We start from the raw sequence: 22,891 nt of genomic DNA on the forward strand, positions 1-22,891 counted from the left end.
CCAAACCTAACTGCTTTGAACTTTAATTGCAGCTCCTCCACCCCCGCCACCCATGATCCGAAATGGTGCCAGGGATGCCCCCCCTCCCCCCCCACCGTACCGAATGCATGGGTCAGAACCCCTGAGCCGAGGAAGGCCCCCGCCTCCACCCTCAAGGACGCCAGCTGGGCCCCCCCCGCCGCCTCCACCACCCCTGAGGAATGGCCACAGAGATTCTATTACCACTGTCCGATCTTTCTTGGGTGAGTAGCTAGCTGTTTTAGTCTCATAGTTCCTGTGGTGACTTCACTAATTCCAGTGGCTGCTGCAGAGTGGGAGTGGTCACTTGGTGTCCTCTGTTCACTGCAGTTCCTCTCCTGACCTTCCCTCAGACTTCTGGGTCCATCCATGGACATCCCTTTCCTTAGGCAAATTCTAGGCACGATTCCTTTGGAATAGATGGAAGTAAGATCAGCAGGTGTTGTGCTAACTCTAAAGCCAATCTCTTGCTCCCCAAGGCTCATTATTTGTGGTTAGCTTTTAGGTCAGAGACTGTATCCTCTTCAGGATTATTGAGACAGGAATTACGTATCCTCCTAGGAAGAAGAGCTCCTTTCTGGACCTTTGAAAACAAAACAACACTGTGTACACAACTTTTATCTAGTAATCCAAAGCCACTGACTAGTTGTGTTACTTTGAAGAAGTCGCTTCATTTTTTTGGACCTCACTTCCCTTATCTATGAAACAAGGAGACTGACTAGCTCAAGAGTGTATCGGATTAACTTTTCCAAGGTTATAAATGAATCGTAGACTGCACCTAAGAGATTTCTAATTCATTAGGTCTGGGATGGAGCACCAAGTAAAGATTGTCCATCAGGTATTGTTAGACCCTCTGTTGAGGAAGTCTGGAAGGATCTGCACAGTCCCTTGTAGCCTGAACACTGTAGATTCTTTAATGGCTGACTCTTCTCTGGCCCTGCTCTAGTCTGTTCCTGTTAAGTGGACCAGTATTTTTGCTTGGAGGATATGCCCTTTGGAATGTGATCAAGCCACACCCATAGAACATTTGAGCCTTCTTGTGGAGGGGCCATGGAAAGTGGGAGTGGGAGCCATGACATGGCCATCCCGACTGTGTTGCAGAGCTCAATGAGGGGAGCCTGGGCCAAAAGGGAATTTTCTGGTCAGATCGTTCCCTAGCTGGTGGCATATAGTCCCATTTTAGATTAATTTCTGCCAATTTGTGGATTTAGTTCAGTTGGTTTCCCATGGTGATAGTCTCTAACATGACTATGTTACTGAAAGACAGAACTATATTTCCTTCTCCTGCCAGGCAAACAGCTGGGCTCCTTTCCTGGTATGTGCCTGGTTTGGGGTGGAAAGATTTAAAGAACCAGTTCAAAGACTCATTCCTTAACGTAAAGAGCCTTTGAACACACTGTGCGTACGAGGTGCAGAGAGTAATGCTGTTGCTGCCCTCACGAACCTTGCTTTAGTGGGCAAGGCAGGCGCTCATGGTACATCAGGAAGCCCGGGAGACTAGTATGGGGAGAGTCAGAAGTGGCAGAGAGGTGTGTGGGAGCACGAGGAAGGGCGATATGAATTAATATTGTTCCTTTTGCAGATGATTTTGAGTCAAAGTATTCTTTCCATCCAGTAGAAGACTTTCCTGCTCCAGAAGAGTATAAACACTTTCAGAGAATATATCCCAGCAAAACAAACCGAGGTGAGAGAAGAGAATCATGGAAGGTCTTCCATAATTGCATAGGCTGTAGAATTGGTGTGTGCTTTTCTTAGCTTAAAATTTGCTTCTCCTTGTCTGCATTTTCTTAGACGACGAAGCCTTGTCCCAGATTTTAAAGGTTAGCTTGAAGAGCCTGTCTGTCTCTCATTTTAGGAATGTTTGAGTTATTCAGGGTCTGGTGGGTGACCTTGCGTATGTGGTTTTTATTTATTTTTTTCAGCTGCCCGTGGAGCCCCACCTCTGCCGCCCATTCTCAGGTGAAGCCTGGCTTGGTCCTGTTCCTCAGGAAAAGGATGGACCCTCTCCTCTTCTCAGATGGTCCCTTCCATTCTCCCTGAAACCTGCATGACAGCTCCTAACGTGTTTCTCCAGTGCAGCCAACCTCGAGACTCCAAGCGTCCACCCAGCTCACCTCCATCTATGCATCTCGTCTCTGGACTTGGTGACCGGACTCTTTATATTGACAGTAGGGTCTCAAACCCTGCATCCATCCCTCCTCTTGCAAGCCCTGCTGGCCAGATGAGGAGAAAGATTCCATGTCTCCTGCTTTCCTCTGGGGAAAGGTGCCTTGTTGTGATGAATGAACTCATTGTCGGGGCGGGGTGGAGAATGGTACTCCTACCTTCTCCTACCCACTGTGGGGGGAGCTTGGTGGGTATATTATATTTCATCATTTTAGGAGGCTGGCATGGCCAGGACTTCTGGGGGTGGGCATTTTTAGTGAAATGGGAAAGGAGTTTGCAGAGAAGTGATCTGTTTTAAAGGTCAAGTTTAGAGCATGGGCAAGGAAGTGGGTCTGCTTTATTTTTAGGGGTATTTTGGCTTTGCCCTCACCCCACCCCACGCTTATACCCAGAAATAGGTTGGATATAAACACTAAATACTAATCAGTTGAACTAAACATCTAATAAAAAGAGAGGGTGAAGTAAACTGGGGGTCCTTTTAGAGCTAGTCAGTTCCTCTGCGTCACAGGGACCAGGAGCCATGTGAGCCCTCTGGGGCTCCCTGCTCCATTTCTTCAGGTGCTGAGGCTGAGGGATGTTTTTCCTCCTCTCACCACCTATCCCCTCAAGAGAAAAGTCCCTTTCATTCATTCATTATGGATTCAGAAACCCCCAAAACCTCTAGTGAGAGATAGGAAGATAGGACCTTGGCCTTGGCCTTAACCTTGACCTTGAGGCTGCCTCAGTCTTCTCTGCTTGGCCCTGAAGGCCACTGGCCCTTTCATCCCTGTTCAGAAACTTCAGCCCCTGATGGGTGCTCCAGGATGACGAAGAAGGGAAGGGTGAAGCACCTTGTGGAAGGGACCAGCTCTGCGGGCTGTGGATGGCTTTAACTGAGGCCCACTCGTTGTGAAGTTCATAGCCCATCTGAGTGAGCAGGCTCTTCCTGTTCCCTTCTGCACCACTCAACCCCAAGACTGCAGGGGTTAGCACAGCAGAGTAGAGAAGGGTGAGGAAGCTTATGGGGGTAGTCAAAGATTCCTCTGCCAAAAGCACAAGGACTTTGGTGCGGTGTGCCTCAGTCCAGTTGATCTTCCCTGGCAGCCAGCAATATGTTGTTTCGTCTTCCAGGTCCTAGTTAAAGAGCACAGAGAAAATGAAGGTTCCCAGTCTAGGTAGGAACTGAGCTTGGATCGTGGTGCAGGGACTTCCCCTTCTCCAACAGCATGATGGAGCTCCTGGGCTCCACATCCAGCTGGTTTGGTTTGCTAAAGCTCTTGTCAAGTGCAGAGGCTGCTCAAAGCTTGAAGTGAGAGCAAAGGAGCTTTCATCAGATACATCACAGGCTTAAACTGTCCTAGGGACCTTTCCTATCTGTTGGATCACAGACGAAGGATCTGTACATGGTGCCCAGTGAAACCCAAGTGCTCCCAGTGCTAGATGAGAGAGCTCTCAACTTGGGTTATTTATCTGGGGTCTGCGATCCTTTGCCATCCCCTGGACCATATTGACTGTTGGGGCAAACCATGATTAGGTCTGTGACCACGGTTTTTCTAATCATTCTTTACTTATCATTCTTATTTTCAAATCTGTTAGCAGTTACCTCCCAGCAGTATCCCCCCAGCATCCTGAAGCCAGTGGAGCTTAGAGAGAGGATGTTAGTGGAGGGAAAAGGACAAAGTACAAGACTTGATACTGCAGCAGAGTTCCAGGGTAGATGCTGACCCCAGTTACTGAACTTGGACTGTGAAGTCTTCCCATTTATTTTTGAAATGGGAGTTGATGCCTTTTGTACAATGTTATCAAAGCGTATCTCTTTTCCCCTCACTCCTCAAACATAGAGCATCGAAATGAGCATCACACGTAAAAGCCAAACCCCAGCTTTTCACTGGGGCTACTATCTTCCTCCCGTATGACCTGCTGCCCCTCATATTCCCCAGCATTTGGACTGTGTCACGTGGGTATTGACTGTATTTTCATTTTCTTGGCCTCATGGAAAAAGGCCTGGGACTAGATCTAGTCAGATGGATTTTCTTCTTCAGAGCATGTTGATGACACAGTACCTATTTAAATGTCTTTGCCTTATACCCTATTTGGTCCCTGTGTTAATAACAGATTTATTATCATGTATATTTACTATTGATGAATGGGAATGTGAGCCTCATAGTTACTGATCTATTTTGTATGCTGTAAAAAGCTTGTAATATAGGTTTGAGGTGGGCTGGCTACAAGAGCACTAAAACTTCTCACCTTTTAAACTGCTCTTTTTATCTGCTTGTGGGAATGTCATCTCTTCAGTGGAAGATTGGGTGGTCTCATGTTGAGGCTGTTGCCCAGTCCCATTAACCCCCTTATCCCTTCCCAGAAGGAAGAGACATTGCCCAACTAGGCATCAAAGAAGCTGTGTTAAAAGCCCTCGTGTGGGTTTGGTTTTATGATGTTTTTCTCGGGTGGGAAAAACTTCATAGTTGTTTCTTACCGCCCTTTCTGGGAAGCAGGCCAGTGGTCTGCAGGTTTTTAAATGAGCTAGATGCCCCTCTCCCCGTCTCCTCTGGTCCCCAGACCTGGATCGCAGCACTGTGGTGCTCCAGGTGTGGTTTGCTCTATCGTGGGGGTTTCCTCCAGCTGCAGAGGCCCAGCGTTTTCCCAGCTGGGCCTGCAGAGTGAGAGCACTTAGGGGCTATCCCACCCAACAGACAAGAGGCTCCTGTCTCCAAAACTTCATCCCAGCCCTCTGAACTGGCAAAGGCAAGGAGACTAGCCACTGACCATTGCCCTGGGGGCATCCCCTCACCCCATAGCTTCCCCTCTTGAAACCTAAATTTACCTCCAGGGAGAGGTGAGATAAAATTGTAAATAGACTTGCTACAGAGCAACTCAGGGTTGGGGTGTGTTTTAATTCTCCTGATCACTTGAAATAATCTGTAGGCTGAGTGCTTATGGGAGTGGGGGTGAAGTATGACTCCAGGGTCCTTCCCTTCTGCAGAGCTCTGGGTGGAGTAGAGGGCATCTGAGGCCCTTTGGTGGCACTACACTGAGCTGTCTGTTCTGGAAACCCAACCTGCAATCAACTGCAAATCAGATTCCTCACATTCCAGTTGTAGTCTTTCTTTCCCTGTTGAATCTCAGTCCCTGGCTGTACGTGGTCAGGGTGGCTTTCTGTGAGCCACCCTACTTTAGGGAATGGGAGGCATTACAACTCTGCCTTCGAGACTCGTCTCTTAAAAGCAAAGTGAAGCAAAACTACAACCACCTTCAAAACACATACAGAAAAAAAAAGGATAATTTTAACCAAAGGAAGGGTTTGGTTCCATTCAACTCCACATTCATTGTGCCTTTACTTGTGTTAGATTTCTGTGCTTTCTTCCTCTCTCCCTCTTTGAAGCAATTAAAATCTTCCTTGATAACTGCTGTTTCCTTCTTTCTCCTCTTGTCTGACAACTTAGTGGGTTCCCTCTCTAATGGTCTTAAATCTCATTCCACTGGTGGCAGCGGGGCCGAGCCTTCTCTTCTCACGTCTAACCCTTGTCCTTTTCCACGGCGACCAGCATGGGAGCCATCGTCAACACTGAATAAAAGACTAGAGTGACGTGCGTGAAGAGTGTATGTATGTATGTGTGCGTCCATCTTTGTCTGCATGTGGATTGGTTTCTTTTCTTCTAAAAAATAATTTATTGTATGATTTATTTTGGAGTTGTTTCTGATTACGGGGCTCCCTCTCCCAATTAGCATTGATTTCTTTACCCCCTTCTACAGTGTATAATCCGGTCTCAGGTTGGATTCTTTGGTACATTTCTTTCTTCTGGATGCCGTGCAGTGTAATTAAACCTTGCTTAAAAACAAAAGCAAAAAACCTGAAAACTGTGTAGTCTTGTCTGGAATACCACCACAAGTGGTGGCATAGAAGAGAGAAAAATCTGTTGCCTCCGGTTAGGGTACTGGTTTGACTCCAGATCCTCTGAGAAAGTAGAAATACTAACTTGGGCAGAAGCATCTGCAGCTTCCTCGGAGTTTTCTCTCCTCCCCTCCTGCTGTGTTTTGAAAGTCACAGTTCCAGTTAGCCAGGCTGACTGGGTGATTCTGATAGAGTTGGTCATTATTTATATTTGCCACCTAACTCCCCTTTGCCCATGATTCCAGGGAACTCAGGAGACCCCCTGGCCTTGTGTCCTTTCCTTATATCCCTAATGCTTCTTTCCACCTGTGTGTGTGGTAGATTCTCACACTGAAGTGTGAAGAAAAGGTGAAGGCAGAACACGCAGACTGTGTCTGTTTTTATGTGGGTGTTGCCTTTTTTTCTTCACTGCTTAAGTTGAAATCTTAGCTGGCTTTCTTGAACGTTGACTGTAGGTGTCAGAATTGAACCAGACATTCTCTGCTTACTGTGGTCAGCTGACATAATCACCACTAAGATTTAATGAGCTTAATCTACACTTTCATCACTAGCAAAGGTCTTGAAATTATTTCCCATACTGGTTCATAATAGGTGTGTGTATGAGCCACTCTCACACAGTTTGATATAAAAACCTATGAGGGTGCGGGAGCGAGGGGAAAAAAGGGCCTCCTTTCATTTTCATCCATATTTGCCAGGTTGGCTGAATTCCTGATTCTTTGAGCCATCATTGTTATTAATATGATTAATAAACTACCTATTTATTGATTTAATTGTTCCTCCTGTGACTTTGAATAGCCCTCAAATAGAGTTTGCCTAGATGACTCTCAACTTCCTAACCCTATAAGCTTTCTCCGTCCTATTGGGATGGTATTGCTAGTCTGTGTACGTGTGCACGTGCCCGCCAGTGCACACGCGCACGCACACAGACACACATAAGGATGCCGGACAGGTTCTTCCTGTGTCATTTGGTCCCTTCCTCCATGACACCGTGTATGGATTAGCAAGTGATAAGGACACTAGTTTGCCCACCTTAATTATTACCAAGACATAGCCGCTTATGGTGAATGTGCCTCTTTAAGTATTTTCTGGCCCAGCCCAGCCACTAACTGCAACTTACTGCAAGGAAGCTACCTGTCTCTGACTTCCTATTACTCTGCAGACAGAGGTAAGAGAACTAAAATGTCAACCTCAGGATCCTAACCACCCCAGAGGATAACTATGGGGAAATGCTTCATCTTTGACATCACTGGAGCCCAGTCTGGATTGTTTTTACACATAATTGAATTGATTCTCCACTCCTAGGTTTAGGGGTGTGAGATTTAAAGGACTGTAAATGTTCAAGCAAAAGATGGATATCGACTTGGCAGGAATGTCCTTTCCATTCATTGAGCAAGCGTTGATTGCGTATTTTACTCTGTGCCAGGCACCGACAATATGAAGACGAATAGGACATGGTCTTTGCCTCCAAGGAGCTCAGAGTCTAGCAGAAGACTTCAGGACAGCCACCAAGGGAAACCTATGCGGGGCATTAAAGGCTTTATGGTAATTAGCGAGGGCAGGAGGATGGTGACTGGCATTCCAGACATAGGAAACGGCAAGGACAAGGCACAGAAGCGAGAAACAGTATGATGGTATGCTCATCATGTTAGTGGAGTAGTGAAAAGAGAAAACTTCAACTAGGTAACCTTTTAGAGAACTTTCAATCTGGACGTTCTGTGATTCTCTGCCTGCTTCCACAATAGTCACTTATTCTTGTAGGCTTTTCTTGGACTGGTGCTATATTTCCTGGTGAATGCCTTCATAGGCTCCAATATGCACGTTAAGTACTCATGGCTTCCTCTGCCCCCTCTGTCCCACTGTAACTGAGGTAGTTGTTCACCACCATCCCTTAAAAGCTGGCTGGGCACTTGTTACTACCATTTCTGGTTATGAAGGACAAGTTTTAGGTGTCCAGGTTATAAAAATAAATATGAACAGTGAAAGTTGCTTCTTTCTAGGTTCTGTTCCCCTGTTAAGAGATCAGAAATACCAGCTGGTAAAAAAGTCTCCATTCTGTGGTAGCGCTTTCTCCATTCGTGGCAGCCTACGCTCTTCACTCTTGTAGTTTTCAGCTCCTAGAAAGCCTTCCCCAGATGTGCTCCTTTGCCATCTCTCCCTCTAAAACCTGCATCTGTCTATTCCCCCTCGGTATGTTTTAAGTGGTCAGGAGTTTGATCTCCTGTTAGACTTCCTGAGTTTGAATTCCAGTTCTTCCACTTACTAGTTGTGTGACCTTGGGCAGATTTACTCAACCTCTCTATTTCAGTCTTCTCATTTGTGAAATGGAAATAATTCCAACTTCATGGGGGTGCCTGTGAGAATTAATAAGGTGATATAGGTAAAATACCAGAGCTCAGCCCCTGGCACACACAAGCACTCAATATTGGTTTTTATCTCCTATATGAATGAACTACAATTAAGTTGATTGTATTATTGTTTCCCTATTTCTCGGCTTGCTCTATTTCATTTGATATTGAAGGATGACAGATACATGCTTACCATCACCTAGAATTGGATTTGGGTTTTTAGTGGAACCTGGGTTGTTAGCATTGGAAGCTGGCCTGTAAATTACTGCTTTAATTTATATTTTTCATTAAAAGTTCAGATTGCCACTCCATCTGTAGTGGTCTTCTCTGGCCCTGAAACCCTTGTATTTAGCCATAAAAATATATATATTTTAAAATTAAGGGGCCATAATCCTCTCCACTCCCCACATTGTGTGGATTAATGGGATTAATGATAGGAAGGTGCACAGAATATCGTATTCTTATCTTTAACAAAATAAAAGCAAAGGCCTGGCCCTTTTTCTCACCCTTGAAACACAAATCAGGGAGATACTGTGATGAAGTGCAGTGTATTTATGTTATGTATGTATAACTTTACAAAGAAACATTGCTTTTGGTTGTCAGGAAATGGACCTAGGCCCTTCGAGGCCACCAAAATTCTGTGACCTTTAACCAACCCTTGGCACATTTGCTTTGTGTCTTGCAGTGTTGGGCATTAGATATGTAAAGCGCTTAGCATCATACCTTGCACCCAGAACCGCCCAAATAATGGCAGGTATTATGTAGTAGCTCTCTGAAAATATAGCCCATTAGGGTAAGGAAAAAATGGGTATGTGCAGCAGTGAGAAGGTATTGAAGGAAGGGCGTGGGAATACAGTCGCGAGCGGCAAAAACTACAGCTCCCGCCGGGCCTCACTCAGTCGGCCCCGGCGCAAGCGCGCATCTTTCCGCCGAGGCCCCGGATGTAGACTGCCCCTACGGCTCGGTGGGCGTGGCCTCGTGGTGGCGCTGAGACCTGAGGCTCTCTTATTGGTTGTGCGCCTTCCCGCTTGATTGGTTGTGAAGGAGGGGGCTGGGGCCAAGGCGTGCGGCGCTCTGGCGACACCCAATCAGAAACGTGGCCGGGCTTTGGCGGGAGGCGGGAAAGCTGCGGCTGTGCAGATTTGGCGCGAGCGCGTCTGGGCTTTCCGGCTGACGGTGTGGTGTTTGTCCAGGATCCTGTCGTGGACAGTCCCTTTAGTTTTCTGTGGGAGACGTGAGAAGGCGCCGGCACTGAGGTGACGCAGCACTGTGAGGTGGAAAGGAGAGGAGGCCCGAGTCCTGGGGGGCGGCGGAGTTGGGTGAGGGGCTAGGGCGAGGACCGCGGGTTCCGTAAGAGGAGGAGAGCTCAGATCGCGGGAGGGTGAGAAGGTCGGGGTAGGGAAGGGAGACGTGCGCCCTCGGAGTGCTCTGGCAGTTGTGTTGAGTGCGGCAGGAGGGAGACGTTCCCCGAGCATCTGGGGCTATGTGGGGCCGAGAGTTGGGTAGAGCGGGGATTGAGTGCGGAGTGAGGGCTTGAGGAAGCCTGTAAATGTGGGAGGCTGCTGGGCTAAGCTGGTGTTAACGATGTACCCCGTGCCTGGAGCCAGGGGGGTAGAAGTACTATGGACGCCAATTAAGATCAACTTGTTATTGTATGTCTCGAGTGGTTAAAAATTTGGGCTCTGGAGCCAGAATGCCTGGTCTTATATCCTGCTTTGCTGTGACGTTGGGCCTCTCTGCCTCTGTTTTTTTATCATTAAGATAAGGATAATAGTACCTACCTCTAAGGTGGTTGTAAAACTTAAAGGAGTTAATACCTAAAATGTTTATGACAGCCTTTTACTCGTAGTAGGTGGTGTTCGCTATTGTTGCATAGATTCGGATATGAAGCAAAATTAAATGCTAAAATATTGTTACAATATAATCTACTTATGAAATGAATTTCGATCTTCGGTATAAGTTACATGTTAGTTGTTTTTTCTTCACTTTTACATATTGACTGGCTGTCCTGTTCTCTTTTTTGTACGCAGCTGTGTTGCCGTCATGCCTCAAACCCGCTCCCAGTCACAGGCTACAATCAGTTTTCCAAAAAAGAAACAGCCTCGGACATTGGACAAAGCTAAAAACTCCAGTGACACCAAACTAGAACTGGCAAATGTCCAGGCCATACCCCGTTCTCCTTGTGCAAAAATTCTGCCTCTTAGCCCCAGAAAACGTCTGGGTAAGCTATCCATTATTTGAGTACAACTTTTTGTCTGGTAGCTCTCGACCTCTCTTTCTCAATAATAAGATGCCTTTGAAACAGCTTCCTGAGTTCAGTTAAGACCACTCTGTTCCCTTTGGTTATTTTCAGAATGGTTGCTAAGTGCTTACTGAACTTCAGAGTTAAGCTACTTATTGAGATCACTTTCTGAACTACTTAATAGGTCTGATCTTCAGTTCCTTAATACTGAACTTGGTTCTGTCAGTGTTTTAAACGACCTTGCAGTTAGTTATATAGTATTTTGAAACTTGCCTCGTTAGTTGTGAAATTAAGAAAAACAGGTGACAATTCTTGTTTTAGAGCAGTGGTTGGTAATCCTTTCTTTTTCTTTCCTTTTTTTTTTAAATTATTTTTTGTTTGTTTTTTCCTTTCTTGTTTTAGATCATCTGTTTTTAATGAGGGGTGATTTGGTAGGATCTGGAGACATTTTTAGTTGTCATAACTGAGGGGGTGATACTGATATAGTGAATAAAGGCTGGGAATGCTGCTCAATATTCTACAGTGCACAGGACAGTCCCCCACAATGAAAAATTACTTGGTCCAAGATATCAATGGTGCCAAGGTTGGGAAACCCTGTTTTAGAGCAATCCTAGAATTTCATCCCACTAAAACCTCTACCAACTAGTAAGACTCAGTGGTGCCATCTGGTGGCCACTATTTGCTTCTGGATGAGAGGCATTTTATTTTGGTGGTTCTGACCGTGATAGAAATTCATCCCCCTTTTTGGGGGGGATGCAGAGATCTTTCCAAGTCCTTTTACTATCCACTGCTATGAATGACCACATTTTGCTTTTAATGTTTCAGGTGACGACAACCTGTGTAACACTCCCCGTTTACCTCCCTGTTCTCCACCAAAGCAAAGCAAGAAAGAAAATGGTCCCCCTCGCTCACATACATCTAAGGGGCGCAGATTGGTATTTGACAATCAGCTGACAACGGAATCTCCTAGCAAAAGAGAACAAGCCAGACTTCACCAAAACAAAATATGTTCCTCAGTTCCAAAAGGTCAAGACATCGCAACAAATTCTGAGCAGAGATGTCCACTGGAGAAAGAATCTGCGTGTCTGAGACTTCTCAAGCAAGAAGGTTGGTTCTTACATGGCAACTGTTAGTGCAGCCTCATAAACATGGCTGGTGATTCCAAGTGAAACCTGGTGGGTCTTCTCAGTCACCTCTGTTATGTCTAATTGTCCTTTCATGTCTGGCACAGGTACTTGCTACCAGCAAGCAAAGCAGGTCCTGACTACAGCTGTCCCAGATCAGCTGCCTGCCAGGGAAAAGGAGATGGATGTCATCAGGAATTTCCTGAGGGAGCACATCTGTGGGAAGAAAGCTGGAAGTCTTTATCTTTCTGGTGCTCCTGGAACTGGAAAAACTGCCTGCTTAAGCCGAATTCTGCAAGACCTCAAGGTACATTGAGAGTCTGAATTATGATGCTCTTGCCAAAATGACACTTGGTTATCAAGGGTTAAGAAAAAGTAGAAGTGCTTAGGGCACTGCAGTTTTCCCCAAAATAAGACATTTTTAATTTCACTGTCTAAATCTTTCCAAATGAAAGTGGACCTTATTCTCTTGTATGCTGTTAACTCTTCAAAGACACTTCAGGTTCCATCAAACCTTTATCTGAGGCCAAAATAACTCGCATGTTTGCATCTTTCTAGAAGGAACTGAAAAGCTTTAAAACTATCATGCTGAATTGCATGTCCTTGAGGAGTGCCCAGGCTGTATTCCCAGCCATTGCTCAGGAGATTTGTCAGGAAGAAGTATCCAGGCCAGCTGGGAAGGACATAATGAGGAAACTGGAAAACCATATGACTGCGGAGAAGGGCCCCATGATGTAAGCATTGCTCTGCTGCATGTTGCTCTGTGAAAATCTGCAGGATCCATTGCCCACAAACTCACATTCTCGTCTCTTGAATGTATCAGTTTGCTCATAAAAAGAACATTTCCTATATTTTCTCTCTGAGGGGTAGTTACATAAGCTTAAAGGGAAAGAAGAAAAGAAAAAACAAAAGCCTTCTAATTTTAAATTGGGGGAAAATGTTTTTAAACTAATTACTTGAAAAACCTGTATGTTACTTTCTGGTGATGATGGGGGGTATCATCATAACAGTGACTTGAGGTGGGACAGATTATGATCTTCAAACTGGTCTTTTTTTTTTTTTTTGCCGTATGTGGGCCTCTCACTATTGTGGCCTCTCCTGTTGCGGAGCACAGGCTCCGGACGCGCAGGCTCAGCGGCCATGGCTGACGGGCCTAGCCACTCCGTGGCATGTGGAATCTTCCCGGACCGGGGCACGAACCCGTGTCCCCTGCTTCGGCAGGCGGACTCTCAACCACTGCGCCACCAGGGAAGCCCTGGTCTTTTTTTTTTTTTTTTTTTTTTTTTTTGCGGTACGCGGGCCTCTCACCGTTGTGGCCTCTCCCGTTGCGGAGCACAGGCTCCGGACGCGCAGGCTCAGCGGCCATGGCTCACGGGCCCAGCTGCTCCACGGCATGTGGGATCTTCCCGGACCGGGGCACGAACCTGTGTCCCCTGCGTCGGCAGGCGGACTCTCAACCACTGCGCCACCAGGGAAGCCCTTCAAACTGGTCTTAGCTGTAGGAATGTGACCTAGTGTCAGCCCAGATCAAACAGATTGGAGAGTTAAGGTGAACATGGATACTAATTGTTTCTCTTTTTTTGTAGTGTGTTGGTGTTGGACGAGATGGATCAGCTGGACAGCAGAGGGCAGGATGTACTGTACACACTGTTTGAATGGCCATGGCTAAGCAATTCTCGGTTGGTGCTGATTGGTTAGTGCTCTGTTGTTTATGTTACATGGTGGTTCTAAAGACCTTTTTCTAATCTCTTCAGTTTATTCATCACATATTTTGTTTTGTTTTGTTTTTTGGCTGTGCCATGCAGCTTGCGGGATCTTAGTTCCCCGACGAGGGATTTAACCTGGGCCCCAGCAGTGAAAATGCCGAGTCCTAACCACTGGACCACCAGGGAATTCCCTTATCAACTATTATTTGATCTTACACCAGCTTTCTGCTTTCTTACCAAAATAAGAAAGTTACTATAAGATAATAGGAACCTTAATCTAAGTCAAGTCAACTTTGTTAACTCTGGATAGAAATGACATAATGCTGCATTTCAGAGACAATTGATTTTGGGAGTATCTGATCCTGCTTATAATTGAACAATTCTAAACATAACTCAAAAAGAGCATTCTTCGATGATTATACACATCTTATCTAATGGGTATTGAGGGTGGGGGTGGGGGAAAGTGCGAAGCAACTGTTGGAATGCTGGATTATAACTGGAAATTTTATTCAGTTTTTTGGTGGGTGTTTTTTTGTTTTTTTAATATTTATTTATTTGGCTGCACTGGGTCTTAGTTGCAGCGTGCGGGATCTAGTTCCCTGACCAGGGATCAAACCCGGGCCCCTGCATTGGGAGCGTGGAGTCTTAACCACTGGACCACCAGGGAAGTCCCTTATTCAGCTTTCAGAGGGTTTGGTTTTCCTTTTACGATGATTTGACCAATGATGCTTAGTGTCATTTATCTCCTCCTCAGGTATTGCTAATACCCTGGATCTCACAGACAGAATCCTGCCAAGGCTTCAAGCTAGAGAAAAATGTAAGCCACGGCTGTTGAACTTCCCACCTTATACCAAAAATCAGATAGCCACTATCCTGCAGGATCGACTTAATCAGGTGAGTGCCAAGCATTGTACCAAGCTGAGTGTTCCTTGTATCACCTGTGAAGGTGGTTCAAAAATATTTTGCTTTGATTGCATTACTAAACAGGGAGTTCCTATAGCCCATTCATTTTTATATGAATTTCTACTCTTGGCTCCATTTTAGATGCCTTAGTGTTGGAATAAAAAGAGTTAGAGGAGTCACCCAAATGCTTCTCTAATGGCCTTTTAAAATAGGACCCATGGGGACTTCCCTGGTGGCGCAGTGGTTAAGAATCCGCCTGCCAATGCAGGGAACACGGGTTCGAGCCCTGGTCTGGGAAGATCCCACATGCTGTGGAGCAACTAAGCCCAAGCGCCACAACTACTGAGCCTGCGCTCTAGAGCCCGCGAGCTACAACTACTGAGCCCGCGTGCCACAACTACTGAAGCCTGAGTGCCTAGAGCCTGTGCTCCACAACAAGAGAATCCACCTCAGTGAGAAGCCCGCCCACCACGAAGCCCGCCCACCCCGCTCACCGCAGCTAGAGAAAGCCTGTACGCAGCAACGAAGACCCAACACAGCCCTAAATAAATAAATAAATTTATAAAATAGGACCTATGAAAACACTTTCTCTATTGGAAATGACCAAATAGATTTTAGTTTAGTTTAGTTTTGCTAATTTGAGTTTCAAGTGCTTTTTTTTCCCTTTGTGAACCTCTACCACATTCCTACAAAATGCTTAAATGTATGAAATCCCCATTTACTTCTAAGCAGAAAAGGCGTCTTAGACCCTAAAGGTTGGTCAATCAAGTCTGGGACCTAAATTGCAGAGGGGAAGTCTTATAGTTCAAACTGTCATCTTCTATGTCTTGTTCAAAGGCATCTAAAGATCAGGTCCTGGACAATGCTGCCATTCAGTTCTGTGCCCGCAAAGTCTCTGCTGTTTCGGGAGATGTTCGCAAAGCGCTAGATGTTTGCAGGTGAGTTATGGCACTGTTGGCTGCTTTTATTAAAAAAAAGAAGTGCTGTTGATTGTCTCATGTAACTCAAGTGAATGGGGCTTAAGAGGCTCCATTCTGCCACTTTTTACGCTCAGAAAGGAGGACTTGTTTCTCAGTGGGGAGCTCTGCATTTCCACCGGTGTTAATGTCTGAAACATTATCAGTCCATTACCTACAGAGGGAGAAACAAATGAGATGTTGCTGGCACTCCCTGTGGTGATTATAGATTGGTTAATTACATTTGTATTAAAAAAGACTCCAGTTTACTTTTCCATTAGCTGGTCTCAAGCAGGTTTATTTATGGACCTGAACCATCTTTGCCTTTAGACTTTTTTTTCCCTTCCTTTGCTTTTGTGAGCACCCCTTCCTCCAGTTGGTGGTCCCCCACAGTTGTACTCCAGACCTCTCTCTCCCTTCCCATCCCCCGGCCCCTCCTGCTGGGGAAAGCCTCTGTGCTGACTGATGAAATTTCTTCCTTCCCAGTAGGGACACTTGGTCCATTAAAATGATACTTGCTGTGTTGGCCCGCTGGTCCAACTTCCCCCTACTGCGATGCAGAAGATCCAGGTCTGGCTTATGGCTTCCTGTGGGCAAAGTACTTTGGAGAGAGCAGTGGGAGAGTAAGCTCTTCCTATTGCTAGATGGTGTCATCCTGGATTTGAAAGTTTCCCCTAGTCAGCGAACTACTTGGGTAAAGACTGCAACTATGAGCAAGAGTCAAGTAGGCCAGTGTGGTTCTAGCCTACACATATCCTGTGCGGAGATAACTGACGACCCTCCTCTTAGGTCTGGTGTGTATGGGCGGTACTGGCTCTCTTAGTCAAGCACCCACACTACGTGTCCTCTCTCCCATCCATGACAGGTTTTCCTTGTTCAAAATGTTATCATTGGCTCAGTGTACGATGACTTACTTGGCCTCTGTAATAGGAAACCATGTAGTGTTGAAGTTTCTCAGATTCCCTGGTCCATGAATTATTTCAAGGCAATTAAGTCCCCTGGAGCTGAGACATAACCCAGTTTTGTCTGGGGGCTTTAAAGTTATAAGACATGTTGCTTTTTGTTAATGTGCCTGTTTTTGAGCTTTGGTGGTTTGGTGTGGTGTTTGGTTTGGCTCAGCCTAAATTAATTTTAGAAATTTTTTTTTTTACAGGAGAGCTATTGAAATTGTAGAGTCGGATGTCAAAAGCCAGACTATCCTCAAACCACTGTCTGAATGTGAGTAGTTTATCTCCTTTTTGTCTTCCTTTATAATTGGAAGCTTAACTTCTCTGAGGAAAGAGATAGAGAGCTGAAATGAGCATAGTTAAATCCACAGTTAAATCCACACTCACCCATTTGTGTACGGGTGTCGTGTTTTTCATCAATTTCATCCACTTTATTTCCATCTTGCCTGCCAGTGCTATAATCCATGTGTTACTGGAAATGAGTTCTCCAGGGTGTTACATGAATGGTTGGGACAGAGTCAGTTTTCTTTCCAAGCTCTAGGAATGAAAACTAGACAGTAAGGTTGGATCAGCTTCTCTCTGGGTACTTACGTTGAGTGCACTTTACATCTCAACATAGGTGAAAGCAAAGCCTGGGAAGTAAGAGAGTCAGACAGGAAAGAATTGTGTTCAACTTGAGATATCACAAGCCTTTAAACAAGTCTAGGAGGGTGGAGGTACAAAGATAGTATTGCTACGGTAAATTGCAGCCGTTTACAAAAATGACAAAATTAATTTTCCTTTCCTTCAACCTTGTTCTCTTAGCTATGGCAGATGTAAAATGTCCATGAACTACATATCTTGTGTTTAATATCCATTCTTAATGTTTAGAAACAGGACAGTCTGATTTGATTGTTTCTTCCTTCACTCCTGCACTGGTTGAGTGTTACTAAAATTGTTTCTAGCACCATAGTTCCACAGAAAACTCTTTTTTTCATCAACTTGTTGAAAGAAAATTAATAAAAGTATTTCAGAATTAGCCAAACTTAGTGCTTAGACTGATAGGTAATATTTGCCAATGCATAGACTAGATACTGGTTTCTCTTCAACTTTTCACATTATTCCCTTTTTTCCCTTACCAATAACATTTAGGCTTATCGGTGGACCCTGTGAGCACCGCCTACACACATACAACTAAAAGGGGTTGTGAATTCCTGTCATAAATTATTAATCTAATTCCTGTCTTTTGACCTCTGGTAGGTGTGGTTAGCTTTTTACAGGCTCCAGACGCGCAGGCCCAGCGGCCATGGCTCATGGACCCAGCCGCTCCGCGGCACGCGGGATCCTCCCAGACCGGGGCACGAACCCGTGTCCCCTGCATCGGCAGGCGGACTCTCAACTACTGAGCCACCAGGGAAGTCCCGGTGTGGTTAGCTTTTAATGGCTCTAGAAAGCTATAGGGAGACTGACTTGAAATAAATATAAGAGGACACTCTCCAATAAATAGCACTAACTGGGCTTTGACACAGTGTGGGTACACCAGTGTTGAAGATACTCAGACACAAGCTGGATAGGTGACCACTTTTTTTTTTTTTTTTTTTTTTTGCTGTACGCGGGCCTCTCACTGCTGTGGCCTCTCCCGTTGCGGAGCACAGGCTCCGGACGCACAGGCTCAGCGGCCATGGCTCACGGGCCCAGCTGCTCCGCGGTATGTGGGATCTTCCCGGACCGGGGCACGAACCCGCGTCCCCTGCATCGGCAGACGGACTCTCAACCACTGCGCCACCAGGGAAGCCCAGTGACCACTTTTTGGGATTGTTTTGAAGAGACTCAGCTGTTGGTAGGGAGCGAGACTAGACCTCTAAATTCCTCTCAACTTTAAGATTCTGCTTGTTTGATCGCTGATCTCCAGTTTCTCCATGATGATTAGTCCTCGGTAGCATCCCATTTGTGATCATGAAATAGAAGCAAACTCTTGTGAGACAACTGACCTGGTCTCAGGAAGTAACTTTAGGCAAAGGTTGTTACAGAGCAAATCGCTCCCCTGTCTTGCAATTCCTGTGTCCAAACAATGAGGCCACAATCCTCCGAAGCTTGTTGGCAGTTTCCCAACCTCCAGACTCTGAGATGGTGCTATCTGCTAAGATATCCAGTGACATTTTCTCAAGTGTTGCTCTCCTGGAGATCAGCTTGGGCAAATGAACCCAACCTCAGAGGTCATTTGGGGAGGCTATCTAGAGGACTTAGGTAGGATTGTCCATGTTTAGCCACTCTTTTTTTGATGTGGACCATTTTTAAAGTCTTTATTGAATTTGTTACAATATTGCTTCTGTTTTATGTTTTGGTTTTTTGGCCGTGAGGCATGTGGGATCTTAGTTCCCCAACCAGGGATCGAACATGCACCCCCTGCATTGGAAGGTGAAGTCTTAACCACTGGACCGCCAGGGAAGTCCCCTAGCCACTCATTTGATTTGAAATATTAGGTAATTTTTTGAGCCTTTAAAAATGACCAGGGACTTCCCTGGTGGCACAGTGGTTAAGCATCTGCCTGCCAATGCAGGGGACACAGGTTCGAGTCCTGGCCCGGGAAGGATCCCACATGCCGCGGAGCAACTAAGCCTGTGCACCACAACTACTGAGCCTGTACTCTAGAGCCCACGAGCCACAACTCTGGAAACCGGTGTGCCTAGAGCCCGTGCTCTGCAACAAGAGAAGCCACCGCAATGAGAGACGCCCGCCCCACAACAAAGAGTAGCCCGTGCTCGCCGCAACAAGAAAAATCCTGCTCGCAGCAACAAAGACCCAACGCAGTCAAAAATAAATAAATGAATTTAAAAAAAAAAAAAAAGACCAGGCCCAGCCATCTTTGTTTCAAGGTTCTATCCTTTGCCTTTGAGATATTAGGAACCTTCCAAGCAAGGCTGAGTACATTGGTTCTCTGTCTGGTCCTTATTCTTTCATGAGGTGGATTTTGTCTCTCTGACATTAAATTGCACTCTACAGGATAAAATTGCTCACTGTTCTGCCCAGAAGAAGGATAACTGTACTTTCCAAGTCATGTCACACTTTGGCATCTTTCTAAGGATCACATTTTGTCTCATCCTTTGGCTTCTAGTTACAGAATTGGAACTTCTGCTTTGCTCTTGAATTTCCTTCTGTTAAAACTTAATATCATCTGTCTCAATACCCACAATATTTTAAAAATCTAATTAAGCTTGATTTATTTACTTTATAGGTAAATCACCCTCTGAGTCACTGGTTCCCAAGCAGGTTGGTGTTATTCACATATCACAAGTCATTTCGGAAGTTGATGGAAACAGAATGACTTTGAGCCAAGAAGGAGCACAAGATTCCTTCCCTCTTCAGCAGAAGATCTTGGTCTGCTCTTTGCTGCTCTTGACCAGGCAGCTGAAAACCAAAGAGGTCACTCTGGGGAAGGTTAGTTGGGAATCTCAGCAGATGGAGCTGGGGTGGAGATGAGAATCTGCTTTGCAGAGCAGATATTTTCCAAAAGGCCTATCACGCTCCAGCTGATGTGAATTAAAAATGGATTTTAACAGTAAGAATAAGTACTGGTATCATGTAAAAGGCAGCTGACTTTATTTCCCTTGGGTTGTGGTTGAGACTTTACCATTAATCTTCTCCCCTTTATTTCTGCCTCTCCCTATGAGATATATAAAGCCCCTTTCTTGCATTACAGTATAGGTTTTTGGCAGTATCTCCAAAATGCCTTTTCAAGGATTTCATTGAAAAGGGAGAGAATTAGGGTATTCAGATAACTATTTTGCAAACCCAGATTCACATTCTTTTAAAAGATTACAGGGTTACAAGAGATATGACTTTTGGGCTTCCCTGGTGGCACAGTGGTTGAGAGTCCGCCTGCCGATGCAGGGGACACGGGTTCGTGCCCCGGTCTGGGAAGATCCCACATGCCGCGGAGCGGCTGGGCCTGTGAGCCATGGCCGCTGGGACCGCGCGTCCGGAGCCTGTGCTCCACGGCCGGAGAGGCCACAGCAGTGAGAGGCCCGCGTACCGCAAAAAAAAAAAAAAAAAAAAAAAAAAAAAAAGATATGACCTTTAAGCAACATTTGTTCTCCCTTGTTTCCTCTCAGTTATATGAAGCCTATAGTAACGTCTGTCGCAAACAGCAGGTGGCAGCTGTGGACCAGTCAGAGTGTTTGTCACTTTCAGGGCTCTTGGAGGCCAGAGGCATTTTCGGATTAAAGAAAAACAAGGAAACGCGTTTCGCAAAGGTACAACGAACTGCTTCTTTGTGACATTGCTTTTAACTGTCCTGCTTTGGCGAGCTTATCTTTTGCTAAAGTAAAGATTTAAAAATGACCACAATTAGATAAACAATTTTTTTGTTAGGTAGGGTTTAAGGTGTGTGAAGATAGGGCTGTAGTATGAATGAGATTTTTTATTTTTTCGGGCTGTTGCAAAAGCAGTGTTTAACTTGCTTGCCTCTTGTGAGACAAGTTTAATACGGTAGAAGTTTGTGTAATAAAAACTGCTTTTGTGAGTTCTCCACCATGAAAAGTGCTTTTCTCTTTGCAGGTGTCTCTGAAGATTGAAGAGAAGGAAATAGAGCATGCTCTGAAGGACAAAGCTTTAGTTGGAAATATCTTAGCTACTGGATTGCCTTAAATTCTTTTCTTTTATACTAATACTCTGCCTAAAAGTATCTGGCTGGCATTTGGAGAGGGATGGAATCTTCATTTTATTACTTTATATACGCTTAGGTCTGAAAGCAAACATGACCTTTTTTACTTAAAACTGATAAAATTTAAGCTATAAATTCGTGAATATTAGCACAGAATTATTTATCTTTGGGTCTTATTATGTTTATGCATTAAAAACAACCAAGTAGACCCTTTTTAATTACATTCACTGCCTCTACCTCTAGTGTGCCTCTAACCAACATGCTTGCAAGTATACAGACTTAGGCTGTGGAAAGTTTATATATTTATCTCTGTTTCCTCAAACATTGGTGTATTTTAAAGAATTTTTGGACTAGAGGAAGAAGAATGAAAAAAGGGTTGATCCAGGAAAATCAGCAAGTCCACGTGGAGATCTGGAGGACACTTTGATCAAAGAATGTCTTTCTGTTTGGAGTATACTGTGTTCATGTTGCACATACTTCCACGTTGTGACTTTTTTTTTTTTTTGCGGTACGCGGGCCTCTCACTGTTGTGGCCTCTCCTGTTGCGGAGCACAGGCTCCGGATGCGCAGGCTCAGCGGCCATGGCTCATGGGCCCAGCCGCTCCGCGGCATGTGGGACCCTCCCGGACCGGGGCACGAACCCGTGTCCCCTGCATCGGCAGGCGGACTCTCAACCACTGCGCCACCAGGAAGCCCCCACATTGTGACATGTTAAAGACTCATTGAGTGTCTTGGGCACCCCCAAGCTTGTGGAGGTGGTAAGGAGGATGTGACTACAGGCTGTGAATATATTTATTTTCAAGTTGCATTCTTTGTTTTCTTAAGCAGTCACATTTCAGGAGAGCTCAGACTTTCAGAAGGCAATGTGAAAATTGTGAAAATCCTCCCCAAACTGTCCCACTGTCCTGGCTGTCCTCAGATGAAGCCACTTGTTTCAAGATGCCTTTATCTGGGGTTGGATTTTCAATGACACCTCATTTTCCCAGTCTTCTAGGTAAATGCATCCATACGGTTACTCAAGTCTCCCCTCTCTTCTGGGTTTGGTTTCCAGTGGCATTAAATGGCAATTTGTGACGGGGACGCCAGAGGGCACCATTATAACACTGACTGCCTCGAAAGTGCAGGCATAGGGCTGGGGTAGTTTTGAGAGAAGGGGAAAAGAGAAACTTAAGTTTGCTTCATTTGGGAGGTTGCTGTACTTTTATAACTCGAGCAAATGCTTGGAATGCAAACCATGTGTGCTATGAATGAATGGTCTGAGAGCCAGTGACCAAGTCTGCTGCTCCCTGAGCTCTTGTGCCTCCTCCCGCCTTCCCAACATGGCTTGGGTTTGAGAACTTGATATGTGTACAAATGATCTGTTGGCCACTGTTTCGTTCATGCTGCCCACTGTATCCTTGCAATGTGATCTGGTCTACAGCAGGTGGTATGGGATAGAAGGGCACACAGAGCCCTCTGAAATGAACACTACCCACCGGTGTGTGTAGCAGCGCATAGTCTATAGACAGGAGTCTGACTGTCTCACCGTCACACTCCTTTACTAGAGCATTCATTCCCTCTGAGAGCAATTTGTGAGGGGAGGACACAGTTCTATACCTAGAAGCTTGGAAAGTGTCTGGGGCTATAAGGGTTAACCAGCATAATTGCAGAGATTGTCCGAAGGCTGATGGAAAGCAGAGACTGAATGGGATTGAGAACAGATGCGGGGCTTGATTTAAATTACATTTTATTGGATGCTGCAGCCTTAAGAGACGTGACTGCTTTACAGTTTGTTTCCACACTGTGGGCAGCTGCTGTCTGTTCTGTGTCCACAGTAGGATCCTGCCCAAAAAGGAGCAGCCTCCCCACCTCGTTGTGTTGGAGGCTTGGCGCCTTCCTCTTAACTGCAGGGCTGGAGTCAGGAACATGGCTTGCCTCGCAGTGGGGCTGCTATGCATCCTCCATGGCTCTGAGCCAAGATCGCGTTTG

General features: G+C 45.5%; 2 protein-coding genes across 12 annotated transcripts in view; both read left to right on the forward strand.

Annotated features, from left to right (window-relative positions):
• The window catches only part of WIPF2 (WAS/WASL interacting protein family member 2), a 45,498-nt gene extending 36,784 nt beyond the window's left edge, over positions 1-8,714 (forward strand). For all 8 annotated transcript variants that reach the window (XM_033848315.2, XM_073797151.1, XM_019939364.3 and 5 more), the window contains 3 exons: positions 33-242; positions 1,601-1,702; positions 1,941-8,714. In XM_033848315.2, the coding sequence (XP_033704206.1) occupies positions 33-242; positions 1,601-1,702; positions 1,941-1,981 (353 nt within the window). In that variant the 3' untranslated portion in view covers positions 1,982-8,714. The remainder of the gene's footprint in view (positions 1-32; positions 243-1,600; positions 1,703-1,940) is intronic.
• Positions 2,036-21,731, forward strand: CDC6 (cell division cycle 6). 4 transcript variants are annotated; one of them, XM_033848311.2, is made up of 12 exons: positions 2,036-2,283; positions 10,434-10,624; positions 11,471-11,752; positions 11,877-12,076; positions 12,328-12,503; positions 13,356-13,462; positions 14,230-14,369; positions 15,216-15,316; positions 16,488-16,552; positions 19,496-19,698; positions 20,373-20,513; positions 20,818-21,731. In XM_033848311.2, the coding sequence occupies exons 1-12, from the start codon at positions 2,036-2,038 to the stop codon at positions 20,905-20,907; spliced, it is 1,944 nt and encodes a 647-aa protein (XP_033704202.1). In that variant the 3' UTR covers positions 20,908-21,731. The 4 variants fall into 4 exon arrangements, with proteins under 4 accessions (XP_033704202.1, XP_033704203.1, XP_033704204.1 ...); XM_033848312.2 differs by lacking the exon at positions 2,036-2,283 and adding an exon at positions 9,527-9,659; XM_033848313.2 differs by lacking the exon at positions 2,036-2,283 and adding an exon at positions 9,609-9,722.
• Positions 21,732-22,891: the final 1,160 nt, after the last annotated feature.

The sequence above is a fragment of the Tursiops truncatus genome, chromosome 20 (genome assembly GCF_011762595.2).
Source record: "Tursiops truncatus isolate mTurTru1 chromosome 20, mTurTru1.mat.Y, whole genome shotgun sequence".
Taxonomy (NCBI): Eukaryota; Metazoa; Chordata; class Mammalia; order Artiodactyla; family Delphinidae; genus Tursiops; species Tursiops truncatus.

Coding starts and splice junctions, on each gene's coding strand:
- CDC6 (XM_033848311.2), top strand. CDS start 2,036: ATGGTCCCTTCCATTCTCCCTGAAACCTGCATGACAGCTCCTAACGTG. Junction 15,317..16,487: donor AAAGCGCTAGATGTTTGCAG/GTGAGTTATGGC, acceptor TTTTTTTTACAG/GAGAGCTATTGAAATTGTAG. Junction 19,699..20,372: donor AAGAGGTCACTCTGGGGAAG/GTTAGTTGGGAA, acceptor GTTTCCTCTCAG/TTATATGAAGCCTATAGTAA.